General features: G+C 42.2%; 1 protein-coding gene across 7 annotated transcripts in view; it reads right to left on the bottom strand.

Annotated features, from left to right (window-relative positions):
* Window positions 1-25,301, bottom strand: part of DYNC1I1 (dynein cytoplasmic 1 intermediate chain 1) — a 602,472-nt gene that overhangs the window by 491,630 nt on the left and 85,541 nt on the right. For 3 of the 7 annotated variants that reach the window (XM_073677309.1, XM_073677312.1, XM_073677310.1), the window contains exons 6-8: window positions 21,267-21,290; window positions 6,370-6,429; window positions 4,910-5,025 (exon numbers count right to left, since the gene is read on the bottom strand). In XM_073677309.1, coding sequence (XP_073533410.1) covers window positions 4,910-5,025; window positions 6,370-6,429; window positions 21,267-21,290 — 200 coding nt within the window. The remainder of the gene's footprint in view (window positions 1-4,909; window positions 5,026-6,369; window positions 6,430-21,266; window positions 21,291-25,301) is intronic. The other 4 variants (XM_073677311.1, XM_073677313.1, XM_073677314.1 and 1 more) reach the window with 2 other exon arrangements.

Genomic DNA, 25,301 nt, shown 5'->3' with positions numbered 1-25,301 from the left:
TTAGGGTCTCTACAGTATGCCCTCACAGTGTCTCTACTGTATGTCCTCACAGTGTCTCTACTGTCTATCCTGCCAGTGTCTCTACTGTCTATCCTGCCAGTTTCTCTACTGTCTATCCTGCCAGTGTCCTTACTGTCTATCCTTCCATTGTCCTTACTGTCTATCCTTCCAGTGTCGTACTGTCTATCCTCCCAGTGTCCGTACTGTCTATCCTCCCAGTGTCCTTACTATCTATCCTTCCAATGTCCTAACTGTCTATCTTTCCAGTGTCCTTACTGTCTATCCTTCCAGTGTCTCTACTGTCTATCCTTCCAGTGTCTCTACTGCTTATCCTGCCAGTGTCACTACTGTCTACCCTTTCAGTGTCCTTATTGTCTATCCTTCCAGTGTCCTACTGTCTATCCTGCCAGTGTCTCTACTGTCTATCCTGCCAGTGTCCTTACTGTCTATCCTCCCAGTATCCTTACTGTTTATCCTTTCAGTGTCCTACTGTCTATCCTCCCAGTGTCCTTACTGTCTATCGACCAGTGTCTCTACCTTCTACCCTCCTAGTGTCTCTACTGTCTATCCTCCCAGTGTCTTTACTATCTATCCTCCCCAGTGTCCTTACTGTCTATCCTCCCAGTATCCTTACTGTCTATTATTTCAGTGTCCTTACTGTCTATCCTCCCAGTGTCTCTACGGTCTATCCTCCCAGTGTCCTTACAGTCTATCATTCCAGTGTCCTTACTGTCTATCCTTCCAGTGTCCTTACTGTCTATTCCCCAGTGTCCTTACTGTCTATCCTTCCAGTGTCCTTACTGTCTATTCCCCAGTGTCCTAACTGCCTATTCTTCCAGTGTGCTTACTGTCTATCCTTCCAGTGTCCATACTGTCTATCCTTCCAGTGTCCTTACTGCCTATCCTTCCAGTGTCCTTACTGTCTATCCTTCCAGTGTCCTTACTGTCTATCCTCCCAGTGTCCTTACTGTCTATCCTTCCAGTGTCCTTACTGCCTATCCTTCCAGTATCCTTACTGTCTATCCTCCCAGTGTCCTTACTGTCTATCCTTCCAGTGTCCTTACTGTCTATCCTTCCAGTGTCCTTACTGTCTATCCTTCCAGTGTCCTTACTGTCTATCCTTCCAGTGTCCTTACTGTCTATCCTCCCAGTATCCTTACTGTCTATCCTCCCAGTATCCTTACTGTCTATCCTCCCAGTATCCTTACTGTCTATCCTCCCAGTATCCTTACTGTCTATCCTCCCAGTGTCCTTACTGTCTATCCTCCCAGTGTCCTTACTGTCTATCCTCCCAGTGTGTCTACTGTCAATTGTCTCAGTGTCTCTACTATTGTTTTTACTGACTATCTTACCAGTGGCTGTACTATCTATCCACTCAGTGTTTCTATTGCATATAACTCTGACGTTTATACTTTGCATTCTCCAATAACCCTACTGTCTATCCTTCCAGTGTCCTTACTGTCTATCCTCCCAGTATCCTTACTGTCTATCCTGCCAGTGTCTCTACTGTCTATCCTTCCAGTGTCCTTACTGTCTATCCTTCCAGTGTCCTTACTGTCTATCCTCACAGTGTCCTTACAGTCTATCCTTCCAGTGTCCTTACTGTCTATCCTCCCAGTGTCCTTACTGTCTATTCCCCAGTGTCCTTACTGTCTATCCTCACAGTGTCCTTACAGTCTATCCTTCCAGTGTCCTTACTGTCTATCCTTCCAGTGTCCTTACTGTCTATCCTTCCAGTGTCCTTACTGTCTATCTTCCCAGTGTCCTTACTGTCTATCCTTCCAGTATCCTTACAGTCTATCCTCCCAGTGTCCTTACTGTCTATCCTTCCAGTATCCTTACAGTCTATCCTTCCAGTGTCCTTGCTGTCTATCCTCCCAGTGTCCTTACTGTCTATTCCCCAGTGTCCTTACTGTCTATCCTTCCAGTGTCCTTACTGTCTATCCTCCCAGTGTCCTTACTGTCTATCCTCCCAGTGTCCTTACTGTATATCCTTCCAGTGTCCTTACTGTCTATCCTTCCAGTGTCCTTACTGCCTATCCTTCCAGTGTCCTTACTGCCTATCCTTCCAGTGTCCTTACTGCCTATCCTCCCAGTGTCCTTACAGTCAATCCTTCCAGTGTCTCTACTCTCCATCCTTACAGTGTCCTTACTGTCTATCCTTCCAGTGTCATTACTGTCTATTCCCCAGTGTCCTTACTGTCTATCCTTCCAGTGTCCTTACTGTCTATCCTGCCAGTGTCCTTACAGTCTATCCTGCCAGTGTCCTTACTGTCTATCCTTCCAGTGTCCTTACTGTCTATCCTCCCAGTGTCCTTACTGTCTATCCTTCCAGTGTCCTTACTGCCTATCCTTCCAGTATCCTTACTGTCTATCCTTCCAGTGTCCTTACTGTCTATCCTCCCAGTATCCTTACTGTCTATCCTGCCAGTGTCTCTACTGTCTATCCTTCCAGTGTCCTTACTGTCTATCCTTCCAGTGTCCTTACTGTCTATCCTCACAGTGTCCTTACAGTCTATCCTTCCAGTGTCCTTACTGTCTATCCTCCCAGTGTCCTTACTGTCTATTCCCCAGTGTCCTTACTGTCTATCCTCACAGTGTCCTTACAGTCTATCCTTCCAGTGTCCTTACTGTCTATCCTTCCAGTGTCCTTACTGTCTATCCTTCCAGTGTCCTTACTGTCTATCCTTCCAGTGTCCTTACTGTCTATCTTCCCAGTGTCCTTACTGTCTATCCTTCCAGTATCCTTACAGTCTATCCTCCCAGTGTCCTTACTGTCTATCCTTCCAGTATCCTTACAGTCTATCCTTCCAGTGTCCTTGCTGTCTATCCTCCCAGTGTCCTTACTGTCTATTCCCCAGTGTCCTTACTGTCTATCCTTCCAGTGTCCTTACTGTCTATCCTCCCAGTGTCCTTACTGTCTATCCTCCCAGTGTCCTTACTGTATATCCTTCCAGTGTCCTTACTGTCTATCCTTCCAGTGTCCTTACTGCCTATCCTTCCAGTGTCCTTACTGCCTATCCTTCCAGTGTCCTTACTGCCTATCCTCCCAGTGTCCTTACAGTCAATCCTTCCAGTGTCTCTACTCTCCATCCTTACAGTGTCCTTACTGTCTATCCTTCCAGTGTCATTACTGTCTATTCCCCAGTGTCCTTACTGTCTATCCTTCCAGTGTCCTTACTGTCTATCCTGCCAGTGTCCTTACAGTCTATCCTGCCAGTGTCCTTACTGTCTATCCTTCCAGTGTCCTTACTGTCTATCCTCCCAGTGTCCTTACTGTCTATCCTTCCAGTGTCCTTACTGCCTATCCTTCCAGTATCCTTACTGTCTATCCTCCCAGTGTCCTTACTGTCTATCCTTCCAGTGTCCTTACTGTCTATCCTTCCAGTGTCCTTACTGTCTATCCTTCCAGTGTCCTTACTGTCTATCCTTCCAGTGTCCTTACTGTCTATCCTCCCAGTATCCTTACTGTCTATCCTCCCAGTATCCTTACTGTCTATCCTCCCAGTATCCTTACTGTCTATCCTCCCAGTATCCTTACTGTCTATCCTCCCAGTGTCCTTACTGTCTATCCTCCCAGTGTCCTTACTGTCTATCCTCCCAGTGTGTCTACTGTCAATTGTCTCAGTGTCTCTACTATTGTTTTTACTGACTATCTTACCAGTGGCTGTACTATCTATCCACTCAGTGTTTCTATTGCATATAACTCTGACGTATATACTTTGCATTCTCCAATAACCCTACTGTCTATCCTTCCAGTGTCCTTACTGTCTATCCTCCCAGTATCCTTACTGTCTATCCTGCCAGTGTCTCTACTGTCTATCCTTCCAGTGTCCTTACTGTCTATCCTTCCAGTGTCCTTACTGTCTATCCTCACAGTGTCCTTACAGTCTATCCTTCCAGTGTCCTTACTGTCTATCCTCCCAGTGTCCTTACTGTCTATTCCCCAGTGTCCTTACTGTCTATCCTCACAGTGTCCTTACAGTCTATCCTTCCAGTGTCCTTACTGTCTATCCTTCCAGTGTCCTTACTGTCTATCCTTCCAGTGTCCTTACTGTCTATCCTCCCAGTGTCCTTACTGTCTATCCTTCCAGTATCCTTACAGTCTATCCTCCCAGTGTCCTTACTGTCTATCCTTCCAGTATCCTTACAGTCTATCCTTCCAGTGTCCTTGCTGTCTATCCTCCCAGTGTCCTTACTGTCTATTCCCCAGTGTCCTTACTGTCTATCCTTCCAGTGTCCTTACTGTCTATCCTCCCAGTGTCCTTACTGTCTATCCTCCCAGTGTCCTTACTGTATATCCTTCCAGTGTCCTTACTGTCTATCCTTCCAGTGTCCTTACTGCCTATCCTTCCAGTGTCCTTACTGCCTATCCTTCCAGTGTCCTTACTGCCTATCCTCCCAGTGTCCTTACAGTCAATCCTTCCAGTGTCTCTACTCTCCATCCTTACAGTGTCCTTACTGTCTATCCTTCCAGTGTCATTACTGTCTATTCCCCAGTGTCCTTACTGTCTATCCTTCCAGTGTCCTTACTGTCTATCCTGCCAGTGTCCTTACAGTCTATCCTGCCAGTGTCCTTACTGTCTATCCTTCCAGTGGCCTTACTGTCTATTCCCCAGTGTCCATACTGTCTATTCTTCCAGTGTCCTTACTGTCTATCCTTCCAGTGGCCTTACTGTCTATTCCCCAGTGTCCATACTGTCTATCCTTCCAGTGTCCTTACAGTCTATCCTGCCAGTGTCTCTACTGTTTATGCTTCCAGTGTCTCTACTCTCTGTCCTTACAGTGTCATATCAGTATGTTGTGAATTGAGATCACATACTTGTACCTTCCTGTACAATAAATTAGCATTTTAAGAGAAATATGTGATCAGACTTCATACAAAAAAGATGATAGTCAGTGAAGTCACCTTCAGCTTGGAGAGTGTTCACCGGTGTCTGTGTCTCCTTTGAGTAGGACACAACTTCACGAGGCAAGAAATCCACCTGTGTGACCTTAGAAACTCCGAGTTTTATCATTCTTCGTCTGTGAAGAAGAAAACAATATAATAGTTGTATGCAGTTATTATATTTAATGTAACTAGGCATGGGATGGCAATGGGGTTGGTGAGATATTGCATTGCAGTCTATGAGATGATAAATCCACCACCTTTTACTAAAGTTTCCTGGGATAATATTGAATGTTGGTCAGAAGTAGCAGAGACGTTGTAAGATATCACCCTGGAGCCTCTTTCATTTATTCGGGGTAAGTGTCCAGTAGTCATCTGGGTGTAAAACTCCATTGAGTAACTCTCAGTTCTTTACTAGGGAATTTTGCACTTTGTGCCAATGAACCAGTTGGTAAGACTTGCCCAAAAAATTCCTAACTAAATTCTTTCAGGATGAAAATTTGCTCTACCGGTAAGCAGCATGTTATAGAACAGGAGGAGCTGAGAAGATTGATATATAATTATATGGGGAAATATTCAGGATAATCTCTACTGTATTGACTTCAATTCCTGCTCGCTCTGGATATAGGAGTCCAGTGGGAGGTCTTAATGAATGATTGACAGCCTTAGACCTCCCATCTGACTCCTGAGCCCAGAGCAAGCAGGAATTTAAGTCATTAAATTACAAGTTCTAATAAATGTTTTCTTCTAATTCTTCAATTGCAACTTATTAAAAGAAAAAAAATTGCAACGTTTTTGCACAAATGTAATGCGATTAACCCCTTGGAGTGATTTTATGTTCGCCTGGAATTTTTGTGAAAATTTAGCTACGTTAGAAAAATGTTCAACATTTTGAGCTAAAAATACACAATACTACAATAATAAAAAAAAATAATAATAATAATAATAATAAAAGCACGCAATAAAGGTTAAAGATAAAATACAGAGCGTTTTTTAATTTTGTGCAAAATTTAGGAACTCCTTTTGAAGAGCTTTTTGTTTTATCTCTTAGCAGAGAAATCTACTTCTGTCTTCACTTATGAGCCACTTCTCCCCCACCCTCCTCCTCCTAAGCTCATCTATCACTTTGGAAAACAGCTAGCATCCACGCTAGTCAAAATAAGATGGACTATCAGCTCACTGAAGGATCAGATTACAGTTGTAATAAAGCTATGGTTTATAAAAAAAAAAATAGATCAGTCAACAGCAGCTTATTGATTGTCTCCAGACTACAATTTTGTATATACAATGCACAAATGACACAAAATTAAGTAAAAACATCAAAGGCAGTGGAGATACATTACAAAGATACTGGGTGCAATCAAAGTTGGAACTTCACTTTAAACAATCTATGGCATTACTTTGTCCATCCCCCCCCCCCCCATCGGACATATTATTATCACATTATTTTTTGAATCTCTACAGTAAAAGATGAAACGTACCCGAGTTCAGACTCTGAATGGAGCTGCAATACAGAAGGGTCAGTGTCCCATTGGAGGGTCCTGTACATGTCCAAAAAGTAGATGAATGTAAAAATAAAACAAAATACAAATACTATAATACAAATTAATCAACAGATCGAGACGGCAGGATGCAAGTGCTGGTCATGTGATGGAAGAAAGGCAGAGACATGCAGTAATGCCATGCACCATATAGGAGAAAATAATAACTGACAGTGCTTCATGCAAGGAGCAAAGGCATTCAAACCCATACCAGGCAGTATTAAAGTAGTTAAATTCTTGAACATAAAGGGGCAGTATTATAGTAGTTATATTCTTCTACATAGGGGGCAGTATTATAGTAGTTATATTCTTGTACATAGGAGACAGTATTATAGTAGTTATATTCTTATACATAGGAGCAGTATTATAGTAGTTATATTCTTCTAGATAGGGGGCAGTATTATAGTAGTTATATTCTTGTACATAGGGGCAGTATTATAGTAGTTATATTCTTCTATATAGGAGCAGTATTATAGTAGTTATATTCTTGTATATAGGGAGCAGTATTATAGTAGTTATATTCTTGTACATAGGGGGCAGTATTATAGTAGTTATATTCTTGTACATAGGGGGCAGTATTATAGTAGTTATATTCTTGTATATAGGGAGCAGTATTATAGTAGTTATATTCTTGTATATAGGGGGCAGTATTATAGTAGTTATATTCTTGTACATAGGGAGCAGTATTATAGTAGTTATATTCTTGTATATAGGGTGCAGTATTATAGTAGTTATATTCTTGTACATAGGGAGCAGTATTATAGTAGTTATATTCTTGTATATAGGGGGCAGTATTATAGTAGTTATATTCTTGTACATAGGAGCAGTATTATAGTAGTTATATTCTGGTACATAGGGGGCAGTATTATAGTAGTTATATTCTTATACATAGGGAGCAGTATTATAGTAGTTATATTCTTGTACATAGGAGCAGTATTATAGTAGTTATATTCTTGTACATAGGAGCAGTATTATAGTAGTTATATTCTTTTACATAGGGGCAGTATTATAGTAGTTATATTCTTGTACATAGGAGCAGTATTATAGTAGTTATATTCTTGTACATAGGGGGCAGTATTATAGTAGTTATATTCTTGTACATAGGAGCAGTATTATAGTAGTTTTATTCTTGTACATAGGAGCAGTATTATAGTAGTTATATTCTTGTACATAGGAGCAGTATTATAGTAGTTATATTCTTGTACAAAGGAGCAGTATTATAGTAGTTATATTCTTGTACATAGGGGCAGTATTATAGTAGTTATATTCTTGTACATAGGAGCAGTATTATAGTAGTTATATTCTTGTACATAGGGGCAGTATTATAGTAGTTATATTCTTGTACATAGGAGCAGTATTATAGTAGTTATATTCTTGTACATAGGGGCAGTATTATAGTAGTTATATTCTTGTACATAGGAGCAGTATTATAGTAGTTATATTCTTGTACATAGGGGTAGTATTATAGTAGTTATATTCTTGTACATAGGGGGCAGTATTATAGTAGTTATATTCTTTTACATAGGGAGCAGTATTATAGTAGTTATATTCTTGTACATAGGAGCAGTATTATAGTAGTTATATTCTTGTACATAGGAGCAGTATTATAGTAGTTATATTGTTGTACATAGGGGGTAGTATTATAGTAGTTATATTCTTGTAGATAGGGGGCAGTATTATAGTAGTTATATTCTTTTACATAGGGAGCAGTATTATAGTAGTTATATTCTTGTACATAGGGGGCAGTATTATAGTAGTTATATTCTTGTACATAGGAGTAGTATTATAGTATTTATATTCTTGTATATAGGAGCAGTATTATAGTAGTTATATTCTTGTACATAGGGGGCAATATTATAGTAGTTATATTCTTGTACATAGGAGTAGTATTATAGTAGTTATATTCTTGTACATAGGAGCAGTATTATAGTAGTTATATTCTTGTATATAGGGGGCAGTATTATTGTAGTTATATTCTTGCACATAGAAGGCAGTACTATAGTAGTTATATTCTTGTACATATGAGCAGTTTTATAGTAGTTATATTCTTCTACATAGGGGACAGTATTATAGTAGTTATATTCTGGTACATAGGAGCAGTATTATAGTAGTTATATCCTTGTACATAGGAGCAGTATTATAGTAGTTATATTCTTGTACATAGGGGCAGTATTATAGTAGCTATATTCTTATACATATGAGCAGTATTATAGTAGTTATATTCTTGTACATAGGGGGCAGTATTATAGTAGTTATATTCTTGTACATAGGGGCAGTATTATAGTAGTTATATTCTTGTACATAGGGGCAGTATTATAGTAGTTATATTCTTGTACATAGCGGCAGTATTACAGTAGTTATATTCTTGTACATAGGGGCAGTATTATAGTAGTTATATTCTTGTACATAGGAGCAGTATTATAGTAGTAATATTCTTGTACATAGGAGCAGTATTATAGTAGTTATATTCTTGTACATAAGGGCAGTATTATAGTAGTTATATTCTTGTACATAGGAGCAGTATTATAGTAGTTATATTCTTGTACACAGGGGCAGTATTATAGTAGTTATATTCTTGTACATAGTGGCAGTATTATAGTAGCTATATTCTTATACATAGGAGCAGTATTATAGTAGTTATATTCTTGTACATAGGAGCAGTATTATAGTAGTCATATTCTTGTACATAGGGGCAGTATTATAGTAGTTATATTCATGTACATTGGAGCAGTATTATAGTAGTTATATTCTTGTACCTAGGGGCAGTATTATAGTAGTTATATTCTTGTACAAAGGAGCAGTATTATAGTAATTATATTCTTGTACATAGGGGCAGTATTATAGTAGTTATATTCTTGTATACAGGGGGTAGTATTACAGTAGTTATATTTTTGTACATAGGAGCACTATTATAGTAGTTATATTCTTGTACATAGGGGCAGTATTATAGTAGTTATATTTTTGGACATAGGGGCAGTATTAGAGTAGGTATATTCTTGTACATAAAGGGCAGTATTATAGTAGTTATATTTTTGTACATAGGAGGCAGTATTACAGTAGTTATATTCTTGTACATAGGGGGCAGTATTATAGTAGGTATATTCTTGTACATAAAGGGCAGTATTATAGTAGTTATATTTTTGTACATAGGAGGCAGTATTACAGTAGTTATATTCTTGTACATAGGGGGCAGTATTATAGTAGTTATATTCTTGTACATAGGGGGCAGTATTATAGTAGTTATATTTTTGTACATCGGGGGCAGTATTATAGTAATTATATTCCTGTATATAGGAGCAGTATTATAGTAGTTATATTCTTGTACATAGGGGGCAGTATTATAGTAGTTATATTCTTATACATAGGGGGCAGTATTATAGTAGTTATATTCTTATACATAGGGGGCAGTATTATAGTAGTTATATTCTTTACATTGTTCTTCGACTTCTTAACAAACTTCTTTTAGGAACAGAAAAAATATAAAACCGAATATAAATCTACGAATAACAGAATTCAGTACTATCAGACGGTTGTATTAATAATATCATGCAAACACATGAAATGCCACGTATGTTAAGGCAAGTTCTACAGCAGAAGTATAGCAGAAAAAAACTGAAGTAAAAAAACATACAATGTGATTTCATATATGACGTGAACATTTGTAGGATCAAATATAAATATAAACAGGAGTCACTTCTGGGAATTTCGATCAATTACCCATTTGGGCAGTGTAGCCCTATGAAATTATTCGATGAGGGCAGCTGTAAAAGTATAACTTTAATAGAAAAATAATGATGTATGCTGACGTGATTGGGACCCTTAAGGCCATTTTAATGCTTGTTTTTTTTGTTTTTTTTATATAGGTCCAAAATTGTGTGCTTAATAATTTTTAAAATATTGTTATATAGGCAAAAACTTTGTTTTCTGATACATTGCTCCAAATACTCTGCATAGACATAGATATAAAACATAGCACTCTATCTACCATGATCCACCACTAGGGGGAGCTCACTCCATACTGATTATAGAGTACACTCAATAATAACACAGTATGCAGTAAGCTCCTTAGCTCCCCCTGGTGGAGACTGCAGGTGGATAAAATGTTATTTCTATATATGAGTCTATCCAGGGAATTTGGAGCTCTGTAAAAGATAAAACAAAGCTCTGAGTGATATATATATATATATATATATATATATATATATATATATATATATACAGTACAGACCAAAAGTTTGGACACACCTTCTCATTTAAAGATTTTTCATGACTATGAAAATTGTACATTCACACTGAAGGCATCAAAACTACGAATTAACACATGTGGAATTATATACTTAACAAAAAAGTGTGAAACAACTGAAAATATGTCTTATATTCTAGGTTCTTCAAAGTAGCCACCTTTTGCTTTGATGACTGCTTTGCACACTCTTAGCATTCTCTTGATGAGCTTCAAGAGGTAGTCACCGGAAATGGTCTTCCAACAATCTTGAAGGAGTTCCCAGAGATGCTTAGCACTTGTTGGCCCTTTTGCCTTCACTCTGCGGTCCAGCTCACTCCAAACCATCTCGATTGGGTTCAGGTCTGGTGACTGTGGAGGCCAGGTCATCTGGTGTAGCACCCCATCACTCTCCTTCTTGGTCAAATAGCCCTTACACAGCCTGGAGGTGTGTTTGAGGTCATTGTCCCGTTGAAAAATAAATGATGGTCCAACTAAACGCAAACCGGATGGAATAGCATGCCGCTGCAAGATGCTGTGGTAGCCATGCTGGTTCAGTATGCCTTCAATTTTCAATAAATCCCCAACAGTGTCACCAGCAAAGCACTCCAACACCATCACACCTCCTCCTCCATGCTTCACGGTGGGAACCAGGCATGTAGAGTCCATCCGTTCACCTTTTCTGCGTCGCACAAAGACACGGTGGTTGGAACCAAAGATCTCAAATTTGGACTGATCAGACCAAAGCACAGATTTCCACTGGTCTAATGTCCATTCCTTGTGTTCTTTAGCCCAAACAAGTCTCTTCTGCTTGTTGCCTGACCTTAGCAGTGGTTTCCTAGCAGCTATTTTACCATGAAGACCTGCTGCACAAAGTCTCCTCTTAACAGTTGTTGAAGAGACGTGTCTGCTGCTAGAACTCTGTGTGGCATTGACCTGGTCTCTAATCTGAGCTGCTGTTAACCTGCGATTTCTGAGGCTGGTGACTCGGATAAACTTATCCTCAGAAGCAGAGGTGACTCTTGGTCTTCCTTTCCTGGGGCGGTCCTCATGTGAGCCAGTTTCTTTGTAGCACTCCTCAAGAGAATGCCAAGAGTGTGCAAAGCAGTCATCAAAGCAAAAGGTGGCTACTTTGAAGAACCTAGAATATAAGACATATTTTCAGTTGTTTCACACTTTGTTGCTAAGTATATAATTCCACATGTGTTAATTCATAGTTTTGATGCCTTGAGTGTGAATGTACAATTTTCATAGTCATGAAAATACAGAAAAATCTTTAAATGAGAAGGTGTGTCCAAACTTTTGGTCTGTACTGTATGTATATATATATATATATATATATATATATATATATATATATATATATATATATATATATATATATACAGTGCCTACAAGTAGTATTCAACCCCCTGCAGATTTAGCTGGTTGACACATGCGGAATTAACTTGGCATTGTGACATTTGTACTGTAGATCAGCCTGGAAGTGGGAAATGCACTGCCGCAAATTTTTTTTTTTAAAAAACGTTAAAAGTTAATTCAGAGTGTCATTTATTATTCAACCCCTCAAACCACAAGAATTCTGTTTGGTCCCCCTAAAGTATTAAGAAGTAGTTCAGGCACCAAGAATAATGAGCTTCACATGTGTGGATTAAAGATCTCTTTTGCCAGCCTTTTCTGACTATTTAAGACCCTCCCCAAACTTGTGAACAGCACTCAGACATGGTCAACATGGGAAAGACAAAGGAGCATTCCAAGGCCATCAGAGACAAGATCGTGGAGGGTCACAAGGCTGGCAAGGGGTACAAAACCCTTTCCAAGGAGTTGGGCCTACCTGTCTCCACTGTTGGGAGCATCATCCGTAAGTGGAAGGCTTATGGAACTACTGTTAGCCTTCCATGGCCTGGACAGCCTTTGAAAGTGTCCCCCCATGCCGAGGCCAGGCTTGTCCGAAGAGTCAAGGCTAACCCAAGGACAACAAGGAAGGAGCTCCGGGAAGATCTCATGGCAGTGGGGACATTGGTTCCAGTCAATACCATAAGTAACGTACTCCACCGCAATGGTCTCCGTTCCAGACGAGCCTGTATGGTACCTTTACTTTCAAAGCGTCATGTCAAGGCTCGGCTACAGTTTGCTCATGATCACTTGGAGGACTCTGAGACAGACTGGTTCAAGGTTCTATGGTCTGATGAGACCAAGATCGAGATGTTTGGTGCCAACCACACACGTGACGTTTGGAGACTGGATGACACTGCATACGACCCCAAGAATACCGTCCCTACAGTCAAGCATGGTGGTGGCAGCATCATGCTGTGGGGCTGTTTCTCAGCCAAGGGGCCTGGCCATCTGGTCCGCATCCATGGGAAGATGGATAGCACGGCCTACCTGGAGATTTTGGCCAAGAACCTCCGCTCCTCCATCAAGAATCTTAAGATGGGTCGTAATTTCATCTTCCAACAAGACAACGACCCAAAGCACACAGCCAAGAAAACCAAGGCCTGGTTCAAGAGGGAAAAAGTCAAGGTGTTGGAGTGGCCTAGTCAGTCTCCTGACCTTAATCCAATTGAAATCTTGTGGAAGGAGCTCAAGAATAAAGTCCACATGAGACACCCAAAGAACCTAGATAACTTGGAGAAGATCTGCATGGAGGAGTGGGCCAAGATAACTCCACAGACCTGTGCCGGCCTGATCAGGTCTTATAAAAGACGATTATTAGCTGTAATTGCAAACAAGGGTTATTCCACAAAATATTAAACATAGGGGTTGTATAATAATTGACCCACACTTTTATGTTTAAAATTTAATAAAATTCAACTGAGCAACATAACTTTTTGGTTTGTAAGATTTATGCTTCTGTTCATAAAACCTACTCTCGTTTGCAGTTTGAAGGCTCTAACTTATTTGCATCTTATCAAACCAGCTAAATCTGCAGGGGGTTGAATACTACTTGTAGGCACTGTATATATATATATATATATATATATATATATATATATATATATATATATATATATATATATAGATAGTGGGTACGGAAAGTATTCAGACCCCTTTAAAGTTTTGCAGCTATTTGGTAAATTCTAAAAAGTTCTTTTTTTTCTCATTAAAGTACACTCTGCACCCCATCTTGACTGAAAAAAACAGAAATGTAGAAATTTTTGCAAATTTATTAAAAAAGAAAAACTGAAATATCACATGGTCATAAGTATTCAGACCCTTTGCTCAGACACTCATATTTAAGTCACATGCTGTCCATTTCCTTGTGATCCTCCTTGAGATGGTTCTACTCCTTCATTGGAGTCCAGCTGTGTTTAATTAAACTGATAAGACTATATTTGGAAAGGCACACACCTGTCTATATAAGACCTCACAGCTCACAGTGCATGTCACACCAAATGAGAATCATGAGCTCTACTAAAATACTTTCTGTACCCACTGTATATCCCATGTATCAGGTAAGTCAGCATTACCTCTGGACGACTCGGGCCTATTTAAGGACCCGATAGATAAAAAAGCGGAAAGCTTTCTGGGAAGGGCCTGGGAGTCAGAGGCAGTGTCGTTCAAGCCAAATATCGCCGCAACTTGCACCGCAAGATCGATGGTAGTATGGTTGGATCAGTTACACGCCCAAATAAAAAACAAGTGCCCATGGGTCCAAATCTTGTCTAGCTTCCCAACAATCCAGAAGGCGGCAGACTTTCCAGCTGACGCAACGGTGGATGCAGTAAGGCTTATGGTTCGTTCATGTGCATTACCCAACATTGCTCACCCGGCCCTCTGGTTAAAAAACTGGGCAGGAGACCTACAATCAAAAAATAAGTTGTGTGGTATTCCCTGTCAGGGGGAATTCCTCTTCGGACCAGTGTTAGATGACATATTGGAAAAAATTTTTGGTGATAATTCTAAGTGGTATGTGTGGAGAAAACCAGGCACTGCTCATCACCTGCTCAATACGATCCCAACAGTGAAACATGGTGGTGGCAGCATCATGCTATGTTGATGTTTTTCAGCTGCAGGGAGAGGACGACTGGTTGCACTTGAAGGAAACATGAATGCGGCCAAGTACAGAGATATCCTGGATGAAAACCTCTTCCAGAGTGCTCTGGACCTCAGACTTGGCCGAAGGTTCACCTTCCAACAAGACAATGACATTAAGCACACAGCTAAAATAACAAAGGAGTGGCTTCAGAACAACTCTGTGACCATTCTTGACTGGACCAGGCAGAGCCCTGACCTAAACCCAATTGAGCATCTCTGGAGAAACCTAAAAATGGCTGTCCACCAACGTTCACCATCCAACCTGACGGAACTGGAGAGGATCCGCAAGGAAGAATGGCCGAGGATCCCCAAATCCAGGTGTGAAAAACTTGTTGCATCATTCCCAAGAAGACTCATGGCTGTACTAGCTCAAAAGGGGGCTTCTACTCAATACTGAGCAAAGGGTCTGAATACTTATGACCATGTGATATGTCAGTTTTTCTTTTTTTAATAAATTTGCAAAAATTTCTACATTTCTGTTTTTTTTCAGTCAAGATGGGGTGCAGGGTGTACTTTAATGAGAAAAAAATGAACTTTTTAGAATTTACCAAATGGCTGCAATGAAACAAAGAGCGAAAAATTAAAAGGGGTCTGAATACTTTCCATACCCACTGCATTTTATATATTATATATATATATATATATATATACAGGGTGGTCCAAAAGTAGGTGGACAGAAAGTGTAATAAGCTTATGAAGGTTATGGAACAGTCACAGGAGATAAGTATCTCGAAATTCTAATGAATCAAGTTGTTCCCCAGTTACAGCAACAGCCTAATTCAAATGACCTTTATTTCCAACAAGATGCGGCCCCTCCACATTATTCAAGAGTGGTCTGCGAGTATCTTGATGAAATATTTCCTAATAAATGGATTGGCCGAAGAGGCCCACTTGATTGGCCGGCACGTTCACCAGACTTGACCCCAATGGATTTTTTCTTTTGGGGAGTGCTCAAGGACAAAGTTTATAGTCGAAAACCAAAAAGTGTCAGTGATTTGAAAAATTACATAAGAGATGCATTTCAAGAAATTAATACCCAAAGAGACTTGTGCAAAAAAGTTTGTCGAAGCTTAAGAGGCGACTTCAAAGCTGTGCAAATTGTAATGGAAAACAGTTTGACCACCTGCGCTGATAAAATTTAAGGGCTTTTGTGTTATTGTTCAGAATAAAATGTAATTGTCAATGATATGCTTGTGTTAGTAAATATAATTTTATATATAAATCAAAATAAATGTTATTATTTTCTGTCCACCTACTTTTGGACCACCCTGTATATATATATATATATATATATATATATATAGTACAGACCAAAAGTTTGGACACACCTTCTCATTTAAATATTTTTCTGTATTTTCATAACTATGAAAATTGTACATTCACACTGAAGGCATCAAAACTATGAATTAACACATGTGGAATTATATACTTAACAAAAATGTGTGAAACAACTGAAAATATGTCTTATATTCTAGGTTTTTCAAAGTAGCCACCTTTTGCTTTGATGACTGCTTTGCACACTCTTGGCATTCTCTTGATGAGCTTCAAGAGGTAGTCACCGGAAATGGTTTTCACTTCACAGGTGTGCCCTGTCAGGTTTAATAAGTGGGATTTGTTGCCTTATAAATGGGGTTGGGACCATCAGTTGTGTTGTGCAGAAGTCAGGTGGATACACAGCTGATAGTCCTACTGAATAGACTGTTAGAATTTGTATTATGGCAAGAAAAAAGCAGCTAAGTGAAGAAAAACGAGTAGCCATCATTACTTTAAGAAATGAAGGTCAGTCGGTCCGAAAAATTGAGAAAACTTTGAAAGTGTCCCCAAGTGCAGTTGCAAAAACCATCAAGCGCTACAAAGAAACTGGCTCACATGAGGACCGCACCAGGAAAGGAAGACCAAGAGTCACCTCTGCTTCTGAGGATAGGTTTATCCAAGTCACCAGCCTCAGAAATCACAGGTTAAGAGCAGCTCAGATTACAGACCAGGTCAATGCCACACAGAGTTCTAGCATCAGACACATCTCTTCAACAACTGTTAAGAGGAGACTTTGTGCAGCAGGCCTTCATGGTAAAATAGCTGCTAGGAAACCACTGCTAAGGACAGGCAACAAGCAGAAGAGACTTGTTTGGGCTAAAGAACACAAGGAATGGACATTAGACCAGTGGAAATCTGTGCTTTGGTCTGATGAGTCCAAATTTGAGATGTTTGGTTCCAACCACTGTGTCTTTGTGCGACGCAGAAAAGGTGAACGGATGGACTCTACATGCTGGTTCCCACCGTGAAGCATGGAGGAGGAGGTGTGATGGTGTGGGGGTGCTTTGTTGGTGACACTGTTGGGGATTTATTCAAAATTAAAGGCATACTGAACCACCATGGCTACCACAGCATCTTGCAGAGGCATGCTATTCCATCCGGTTTGCATTTAGCTGGACCATCATTTATTTTTCAACAGGACAATGCCCCAAAACACACCTCCAGGCTGTGTAAGGGCTATTTGACCAAGAAGGAGAGTGATGGGGTGCTACGCCAGATGACCTGGCCTCCACAGTCACCAGACCTGAACCCAATCAAGATGGTTTGGGGTGAGCTGGACCGCAGAGTGAAGGCAAAAGGGCCAACAAGTGCTAAGCATCTCTGGGAACTCCTTCAAGATTGTTGGAAGACCATTTCCGGTGACTACCTCTTTAAGCTCATCAAGAGAATGCCAAGAATGTGCAAAGCAGTCATCAAAGCAAAAGGTGGCTACTTTGAAGAACCTAGAATATAAGACATATTTTCAGTTGTCTCACACCTTTTTGTTAAGTACAGTTATATGAAAAAGTTTGGGCACCCCTATTAATCTTAAGCTTAATGTTTTATAAAAATTGGTGATTTTGCAGCAGCTATTTCAGTTTGATATATGTAATGACTGTTGGACACAGTAATGTTTCTGCCTTGAAATTAGGTTTATTGTACTAACAGAAAATGTGCAATCTGCATTCAAACAAAATTTGACAGGTGCATAAGTATGGGCAGTGCACCCTTATCATTTTCTTGTTTTAAATACTCCTACCTACTTTATACTGACTTACTAAAGCACTTTTTTTGGTTTTGTAACCTCATTGAGCTTTGAACTTCATAGCCAGGTGTATGCAATCATGAGAAAAGCTACTTAAAGTGTCCACTTGCAAGTTGTTCTCCTGTTTGAATCTCCTCTGAAGAGTGGCATCATGGGCTCCTCAAAACAACTGTCAAATGATCTGAAAACAAAGATTATTCAACATAGTTGTTCAGGGGAAGGATACAAAAAGCTGTCTCAGAGATTTAACCTGCCAGTTTCCACTGTGAGCAACATAGTAAGGAAATGGAAGAACACAGGGACAGTTCTTGTTAAGGTCAGAAATGGCAGGCCAAGAAAAATATCAGAAAGGCAGAGAAGAAGAATGGTGAGATCAGTCAAGGACAATCCTCAGACCACCTCCAGAGAGCTGCAGCATCAACTTGCTGCAGATGGTGTCACTGTGCATCGGTCAACTATACAACGCACTTTGCACAAGGAGAAGCTGTATGGGAGAGTGATGCGAAAGAAGCCGTTTCTGCAAGCACGCCACAAACCGAGTCGGCTGAGGTATGCAAAAGCACATTTGGAGAAGCCAATTTCTTTTTGGAAGAAGGTCCTGTGGACTGATGAAACCAAGATTGAGTTGTTTGGTCATACAAAAAGGCGTTAAGCATGGCGGCAAAAAAACACAGCATTCCAAGAAAAACACTTGCTACCCACTGTAAGATTTGGTAGAGGTTCCATCATGCTTTGGGGCTGTATGGCCAATGCCGGCACCGGGAATCTTTTTAAAGTTGAGGGACGCATGGATTCCACTCAGTATCAGCAGATTCTTGACAATAATGTTCAAGAATCAGTGACAAAGTTGAAGTTAAGCAGGGGATGGATCTTTCAGCAAGACAATGATCCAAAACACCGCTCCAAATCTACTCAGGCATTCATGCAGAGGAACAATTACAATGTTCTGAAATGGCCATCCCAGTCCCCAGACCTGAATATCATTGAACATCTGTGGGATCATTTGAAGAGGGCTGTCCATGCTCGGCGACCATCAAACTTAACTGAACTGGAATTGTTTTGTAAAGAGGAATGGTCAAAAATACCTTCATCCAGGATCCAGGAAATCATTAAAAGCTACAGGAAGCGACTAGAGGCTGTTATTTTTGCAAAAGGAGGATCTACTAAATATTAATGTCACTTTTCTGGTGAGGTGCCCATACTTATGCACCTGTCAAATTTTGTTTGAATGCAGATTGCACATTTTCTGTTAGTACAATAAACCTCATTTCAAGGCAGAAACATTACTGTGTCCAACAGTTATTACATATATCAAACTGAAATAGCTGTTGCAAAAACACCAATTTTTATAAAACATTAAGCTTAAGATTAATAGGGGTGCCCAAACTTTTTCATATAACTGTATATAATTCCACATATGTCAATTCATAGTTTTGATGCCTTCAGTGTGAATGTACAATTTTCATAGTCATGAAAACACAGAAAAATCTTTAAATGAGAAGGTGTGTCCAAACTTTTGGTCTGTACTGTATATATATATATATATATATATATATATATATATATATATATATAAAATATATATATAGCTGTGCTCAAAAGTTTACATACCCCGGCAGAATTTTTTCTTTCTTGGCCTTGTTTCAGAGAATATGAATGATAACAAAAAAAACTTTTTTCTCCATTCATGGTTATTGGTTGGGTGAAGCCATTTATTGTCAAACTACTGTGTTTTCTCTTTTTAAATCTTAATGACAACCAAAAACATCCAAATGACCCTGATCAAAAGTTCAAATACCCCAGTTCTTCATACCGTGTATTGCCCCCTCTAACATCAATGACAGCCTGAAGTCTTTTGTGGCAGTTGTGGATGAGGTTCTTTATTTTCTCAGATGGTAAAGCTGCCGATTCTTCTTGGCAAAAAGCCTCCAGTTCCTGTAAATTCCTGGGCTGTCTAGCATGAACTGCGCGCTTGAGATCTCCCCAGAGTGGCTCAATGATATTGAGGTCAGGAGACTAAGATGGCCACTCCAGAACCTTCACTTTGTTCTGCTGTAGCCAATGACAGGTCGACTTGGCCTTGTGCTTTGGATCGTTGTCATGTTGGAACGTCCAAGTACGTCCCATGCGCAGCTTCCGGGCTGATGAGTGCATATTTGTCTCCAGTATTTGCTGAAAACATGCTGCATTCATCTTTCCTTTAACATTTACCAAGTTTCCTGTGCCTTTATAGCTCACACATCCCCAAAACATCAGCGATCCACCTCCATGCTTTACTGTAGGAATGGTGTTCCTTTCATCATAGGCCTTGTTGACCTCTCTCCAAATATAACGTTTATGGTTGTGGCCAAAAAGTTCAATTTTGGTCTCATCACTCCAAATTACCTTGTTCCAAAAGTTTTGAGGCTTGTCTCTGTGCTGCTTGGCATATTGTAGGCGAGATACTTTGTGGCATTTGCGCAGTAATGGTTTTCTTCTGGTGACTCGACCATGAGGCCCATTTTTCTACAAGTGCCTCCTTATTGTGTATCTTGAAACAGCCACACCGCTAGTTTTCAGAGAGTCCTGAATTTCAGCTGATGTTATTTGTGGGTTTTTCTTTGCATCCCGAACAATTTTCCTGGCAGTTGTGGCCGAAATTTTTGTTGGTCTACCTGACCGTGGTTTGGTTTTTACAGAGCGCCTGATTTTCCATTTGCTAATCACAGTTTGAACGCTGCTGACTGGCATTATCAATTCCTTGGATATTTTTTTGTATCCCTTTCCTGTGTTATACAGTTCAACTACCTTTTCCCTTAGATCCGTTGACAATTCTTTTGCTTTCCCCATGAGTCACAATCCAGAAACGTCAGTGGCTTGAAGAAAGATGCAAGAGTCTGTCTGGATCCCAGAAACTCACTCAGCTTTTATGCAAACACACTGATTATAGGCAAACAGGTCACAGGTGAGGATGTTACCTTTAGTAGCCATTCAAACCCATTTGTGTCAAATTCTGTGCATATTATCAGGCCAAAATCACCAGGGTATGTGAACTTTTGATCAGGGTCATTTGGATGTTTTTGGTTGTCATTAAGATTTAAAAAGAGAAAGCACAGTAGTTTGACAAGAAATGGCTTCACCCAACCAATAACCATTAGTGGAGAAAAAGATTTTTTGTTACAAGGCCAAGAACGGAAAAATTCTGCCGGGGTATGTAAACTTTTGAGCACAACTATATATATATATATATATATATATATATATATATATATATATATACATACACTGTATATATATATATATATATACACATATATATATTTTTAAATATGGAGCATTGCAGAATTGAATTGAGACAAGGTGGAAATAGTTATTTCACCTCTTATAGCATTCCACAGTTGAAATCTACATAATAAGTTGAGCAATCTGATTAGAAAATTACTTGAACGCTCATGTAGATTTTAATTTAAACTTTTTTTGGTTTATAAGCAGAGTTACACAAAACTTTGGCATTGTTTGCACGACACACAGACACTTTCTTACCCCATGAGGCCGCTCTGAATATTCCTGGGGATAGGAAATAAAAGGTTTTTTTATTCATTAAGTTACTTTAATCAAACACGTTTATTATTTGTAAACCATTGGGACCATAGGCGGATTATAATGAGGGCAATCTGGGCTACGGCCCGGGGCCCCGTCCATGGCCAGATTGCCCTCATCATAATATGTGCGGCACCATACCGGCAGTCAGAGGCGGGGGACCCCCGGACCGCTCCCCCAGCAGCGGCGCACTGCCGCTACTTCTTCTTCGGCCGGGCCAGCACTGCACCTGTTAATTTCCCTGTGCTGGCCCGGCCGCGTCACAGCTAGGAGACACGGCCCTGGACGCAGCCATGTCTGCTATTGTGACGTCACGCAGTGCGCCCTGCACTGCTACTTACCACCGGAGAGCAGATGGACGACGGGAGCCGGGGGATGGTGAGTGAGTGTTTGTGAGTGTGTGTGTGTGAGTGTGTGTGTGTGAGTGTGTGCAGATATCATTGTGTGATGTCTGTTTATATGTATTTTTGTGTTTCAAATATGTTTATGTGTGTATGTATGTATATGTCTGTATATGTTTGTGTGTGTGTGCGTGACTGCTTGCGGCCTCCCGCTGTCTCTGGGGGGGCACCGTGTGGCCTCCTGCTGTCTCTGAGGGGGCGCCGTGCGGCCTTCCGCTGTCACTGGGGGGGCGCCGTGCGGTCTCCCGCTGTATCTTGGGGGCGCCGTGCGGCCTCCCACTGTGTATAGATGGCGCCATGCGGCCCCCTGCTGTGTATAGATGGCACCGTGCGGCCCCCTGCTGTGTATAGATGGTGCCGTGCGGCCTCCTGCTGTGTATAGATGGCGCCGTGCAGCCCCCTGCTGTGTATAGATGGCTACGAGCGGCCTCCTGCTGTGTATAGATGGCACCGTGCGGCCTCCTGCTGTGTATTGATGGCTACGTGCGGCCTCCTGCTGTGTATAGATGGCTAAGTGCGGCCTCCTGGTGTGTATAGATGGCTAAGAGCGGCCTCCTGCTGTGTATAGATGGCGCCGTGCGGCCTCCTGCTGTGTATAGATGGCACCATTTGGCCTCCCGCTGTGTATAGATGGCGTCGTGCGGCCTCCTGCTGTGTATAAATGGCTTCGTGTGACCTCCTTCTGTGTATAGATGGCTACGTGCTGCCTCCTGCTGTGTACAGATGGCTACATGCGGCCTCCTGCTGTGTATAGATGGCTACGTGCGGCCTCCCGCTGTGTATAGATGGCTACGTGCGGCCCCCTGCTGTGTATAGATGGATACGTGCGGCCTCCCGCTGTGTATAGATGGCTACATGCGGCCTCCCACTGTGTATAGATGGCACCGTGCAGCCTCCCGCTTGTATAGATGGCACCGTGCGGCCTCCCGCTGTGTATAGATGGCACCGTGCGGCCTCCCGCTGTGTAAAGATGGCTACGTGGGGCCTCCCGCTGTGTATAGATGGCTACATGCGGCCTCCCGCTGTGTATAGATGGCATCGTGCGGCCTCCCGCTGTGTATAGATGGCTACGTGTGACCTCCCGCTGTGTATAGATGGCTACGTGGGGCCTCCCGCTGTGTATAGATGGCTACGTGCGGCCTCCCACTGTGTATAGATGGCACCGTGCGGCCTCCCGCTGTGTATAGATGGCTACGTGTGACCTCCTGCTGTGTATAGATGGCTACGTGGGGCCTCCCGCTGTGTATAGATGGCTACGTGCGGCCTCCCACTGTGTATAGATGGCACAGTGCGGCCTCCCACTGTGTATAGATGGCTACGTGCGGCCTTCCGCTGTGTATAGATGGTGACGTGCGGCCTCCTGCTGTGTATAGATGGCGCCGTGCGGCCTCCTGCTGTGTATAGATGGCGCCGTGCGGCCTCCTGCTATGTATAGATGGCGCCATGCGGCTTCCTGCTGTGTATAGATGGCGCCGTGCAGCTTCCTGCTGTGTATAGATGGCGCCGTGCAGCTTCCTGCTGTGCATAGATGGCGCCGTGCGGCCTCCTGCTGTGTATAGATGGGTACATGCGGCCTCCTGCTGTGTATAGATGGCTACGTGCGGCCTCCTGCTGTGTATAGATGGCTACGTGCGGCCTCCTGCTGTGTATGGGAGGTTTGCAGAGCTCATATTGTGTGTAGGGTCTCATACTGTATATAGGGGATGTCAGCATACTTAATTGTGCTCAATATTAAGTCATACAATTAATGTAAAAAAAAATATTATAATTAATATATTAATATTGTGCCAAATTAATTTCACGTGAACTATCACAATATCTATCACAGGGGATCATGTGACATGTCACGTGATACATCAGGTGTCTGGGGGGAAGGGGGGCACTCACCTTCTAAACTGCCCGGGGCCCTTGCTACTCTTAATCCACCCCTGATTGGGACCCCCACAGATCCTAGCAGTAGGGGTCCCGTGGGAGTGCAGCCATAGTGTGCACGCATGACCTCAGCTCTATTCACTTCTATAGGTTAATGGTGCGGTAATATATGTGTGAACACGGCGCCTATAGACATACTGGGTACCACCGCTCCACCTACACACACCACCGTTCCACCCACACGACAATACAGGACCCCTGTTGTCAGAACTGGGGACGATCCAATCAGTCAGATGCGTCTGATCATACATTTATCACCTGTCACCCCTTTAGTTGTATAGTGGTATTATTCACATCTAATATATATAATTGTCTTATCCTGTCTGTCTGTCTGTCTGTCTGTCCAGGAAATCCCACGTCGCTGATTGGTCAGGCCGTGGCTAATCAGCGACGCGGGATTTCAGAACAAGATGGCGGGCGTTAGCGGCTCACCCTCACGGCTCCCCCTGCTGTGTATAGATGGCTATGAGTGGCCTCCTGCTGTGTATAGATGGTACCGTGCGGCCTCCTGCTGTGTATCGATGGCTACGTGTGGCCTCCTGCTGTGTATAGATGGCTAAGTGCGGCCTCCTGCTGTGTATAGATGGCTACGTGCGGCCTCCTGCTGTGTATAGATGGCACCATGTGGCCTCCCGCTGTGTATAGATGGCGCCGTGCGGCCTCCTGCTGTGTATAGATGGCTACGTGCGACCTCCCTCTGTGTATAGTTGACTACGTGCGGCCTCCCGCTGTGTATAGATGGTTACGTGCGGCCTCCCGCTGTGTATAGATGGCGCCGTGCAGCCTCCCGCTGTGTATAGATGGCTACGTGGGGCCTCCCACTGTGTATAGATGGCTACGTGCGGCCTCCCGCTGTGTATAGATGGCTATGTGGGGCCTCCCGCTGTGTATAGATGGCTAGGTGCGGCCTCCTGCTGTGTATAGATGGCACCGTGCAGCCTCACGCTGTGTATAGATGGCTACGTGCGGCCTCCCGCTGTGTATAGATGGCTACGTGTGACCTCCCGCTGTGTATAGATGGCACCGTGTGGCCTCCTGCTGTGTATAGATGGCACCATGCGGCCTCCCGCTGTGTATAGATGGCACCGTGAGGCCTCCCGCTGTGTATAGATGGCTACGTGAGTCCTCCCGCTGTGTATAGATGGCTACGCACGGTCTCCCAATGGGTATAGATGGCTACGTGAGGCCCCTTGCTGTGTATAGATGGCTACGTGCGGCCTCCTGCTGTGTATAGATGGCTACGTGCGGCTTCCCCCGTGTATAGATGGCACCGTGCAGCCTCCCGCTGTGTATAGATGGCTACGTGCGGCCTCCTGCTGTGTATAGATGGCACCGTGCGGCCTCCCGTTGTGTATAGATGGCTACGTGAGGCCTCCCGCTGTGTATAGATGGCTACGTACGGTCTCCCAATGTGTATAGATGGCTACGTTCGGCCCCTTGCTGTGTATAGATGGCTACGTGCGGCCTCCTGCTGTGTATAGATGGTTACGTGTGGCCTCCCGCTGTGTATAGATGGCGCCATGCAGCCTCCCGCTGTGTATAGATGGCTACGTGGGGCCTCCCGCTGTGTATAGATGGCTACGTGCGGCCTCCCGCTGTGTATAGATGGCTACGTGCGGCCTCCTGCTGTGTATAGATGGCACCG

The sequence above is a fragment of the Phyllobates terribilis genome, unplaced genomic scaffold (genome assembly GCF_046119375.1).
Source record: "Phyllobates terribilis strain yellow unplaced genomic scaffold, ASM4611937v1 Scaffold_4__5_contigs__length_816908805, whole genome shotgun sequence".
Lineage (NCBI taxonomy): Eukaryota > Metazoa > Chordata > Amphibia > Anura > Dendrobatidae > Phyllobates > Phyllobates terribilis.
The sequence above is the reverse complement of the archived record's forward strand: the minus strand, read 5'-3'. Positions and strand labels throughout refer to the sequence as shown.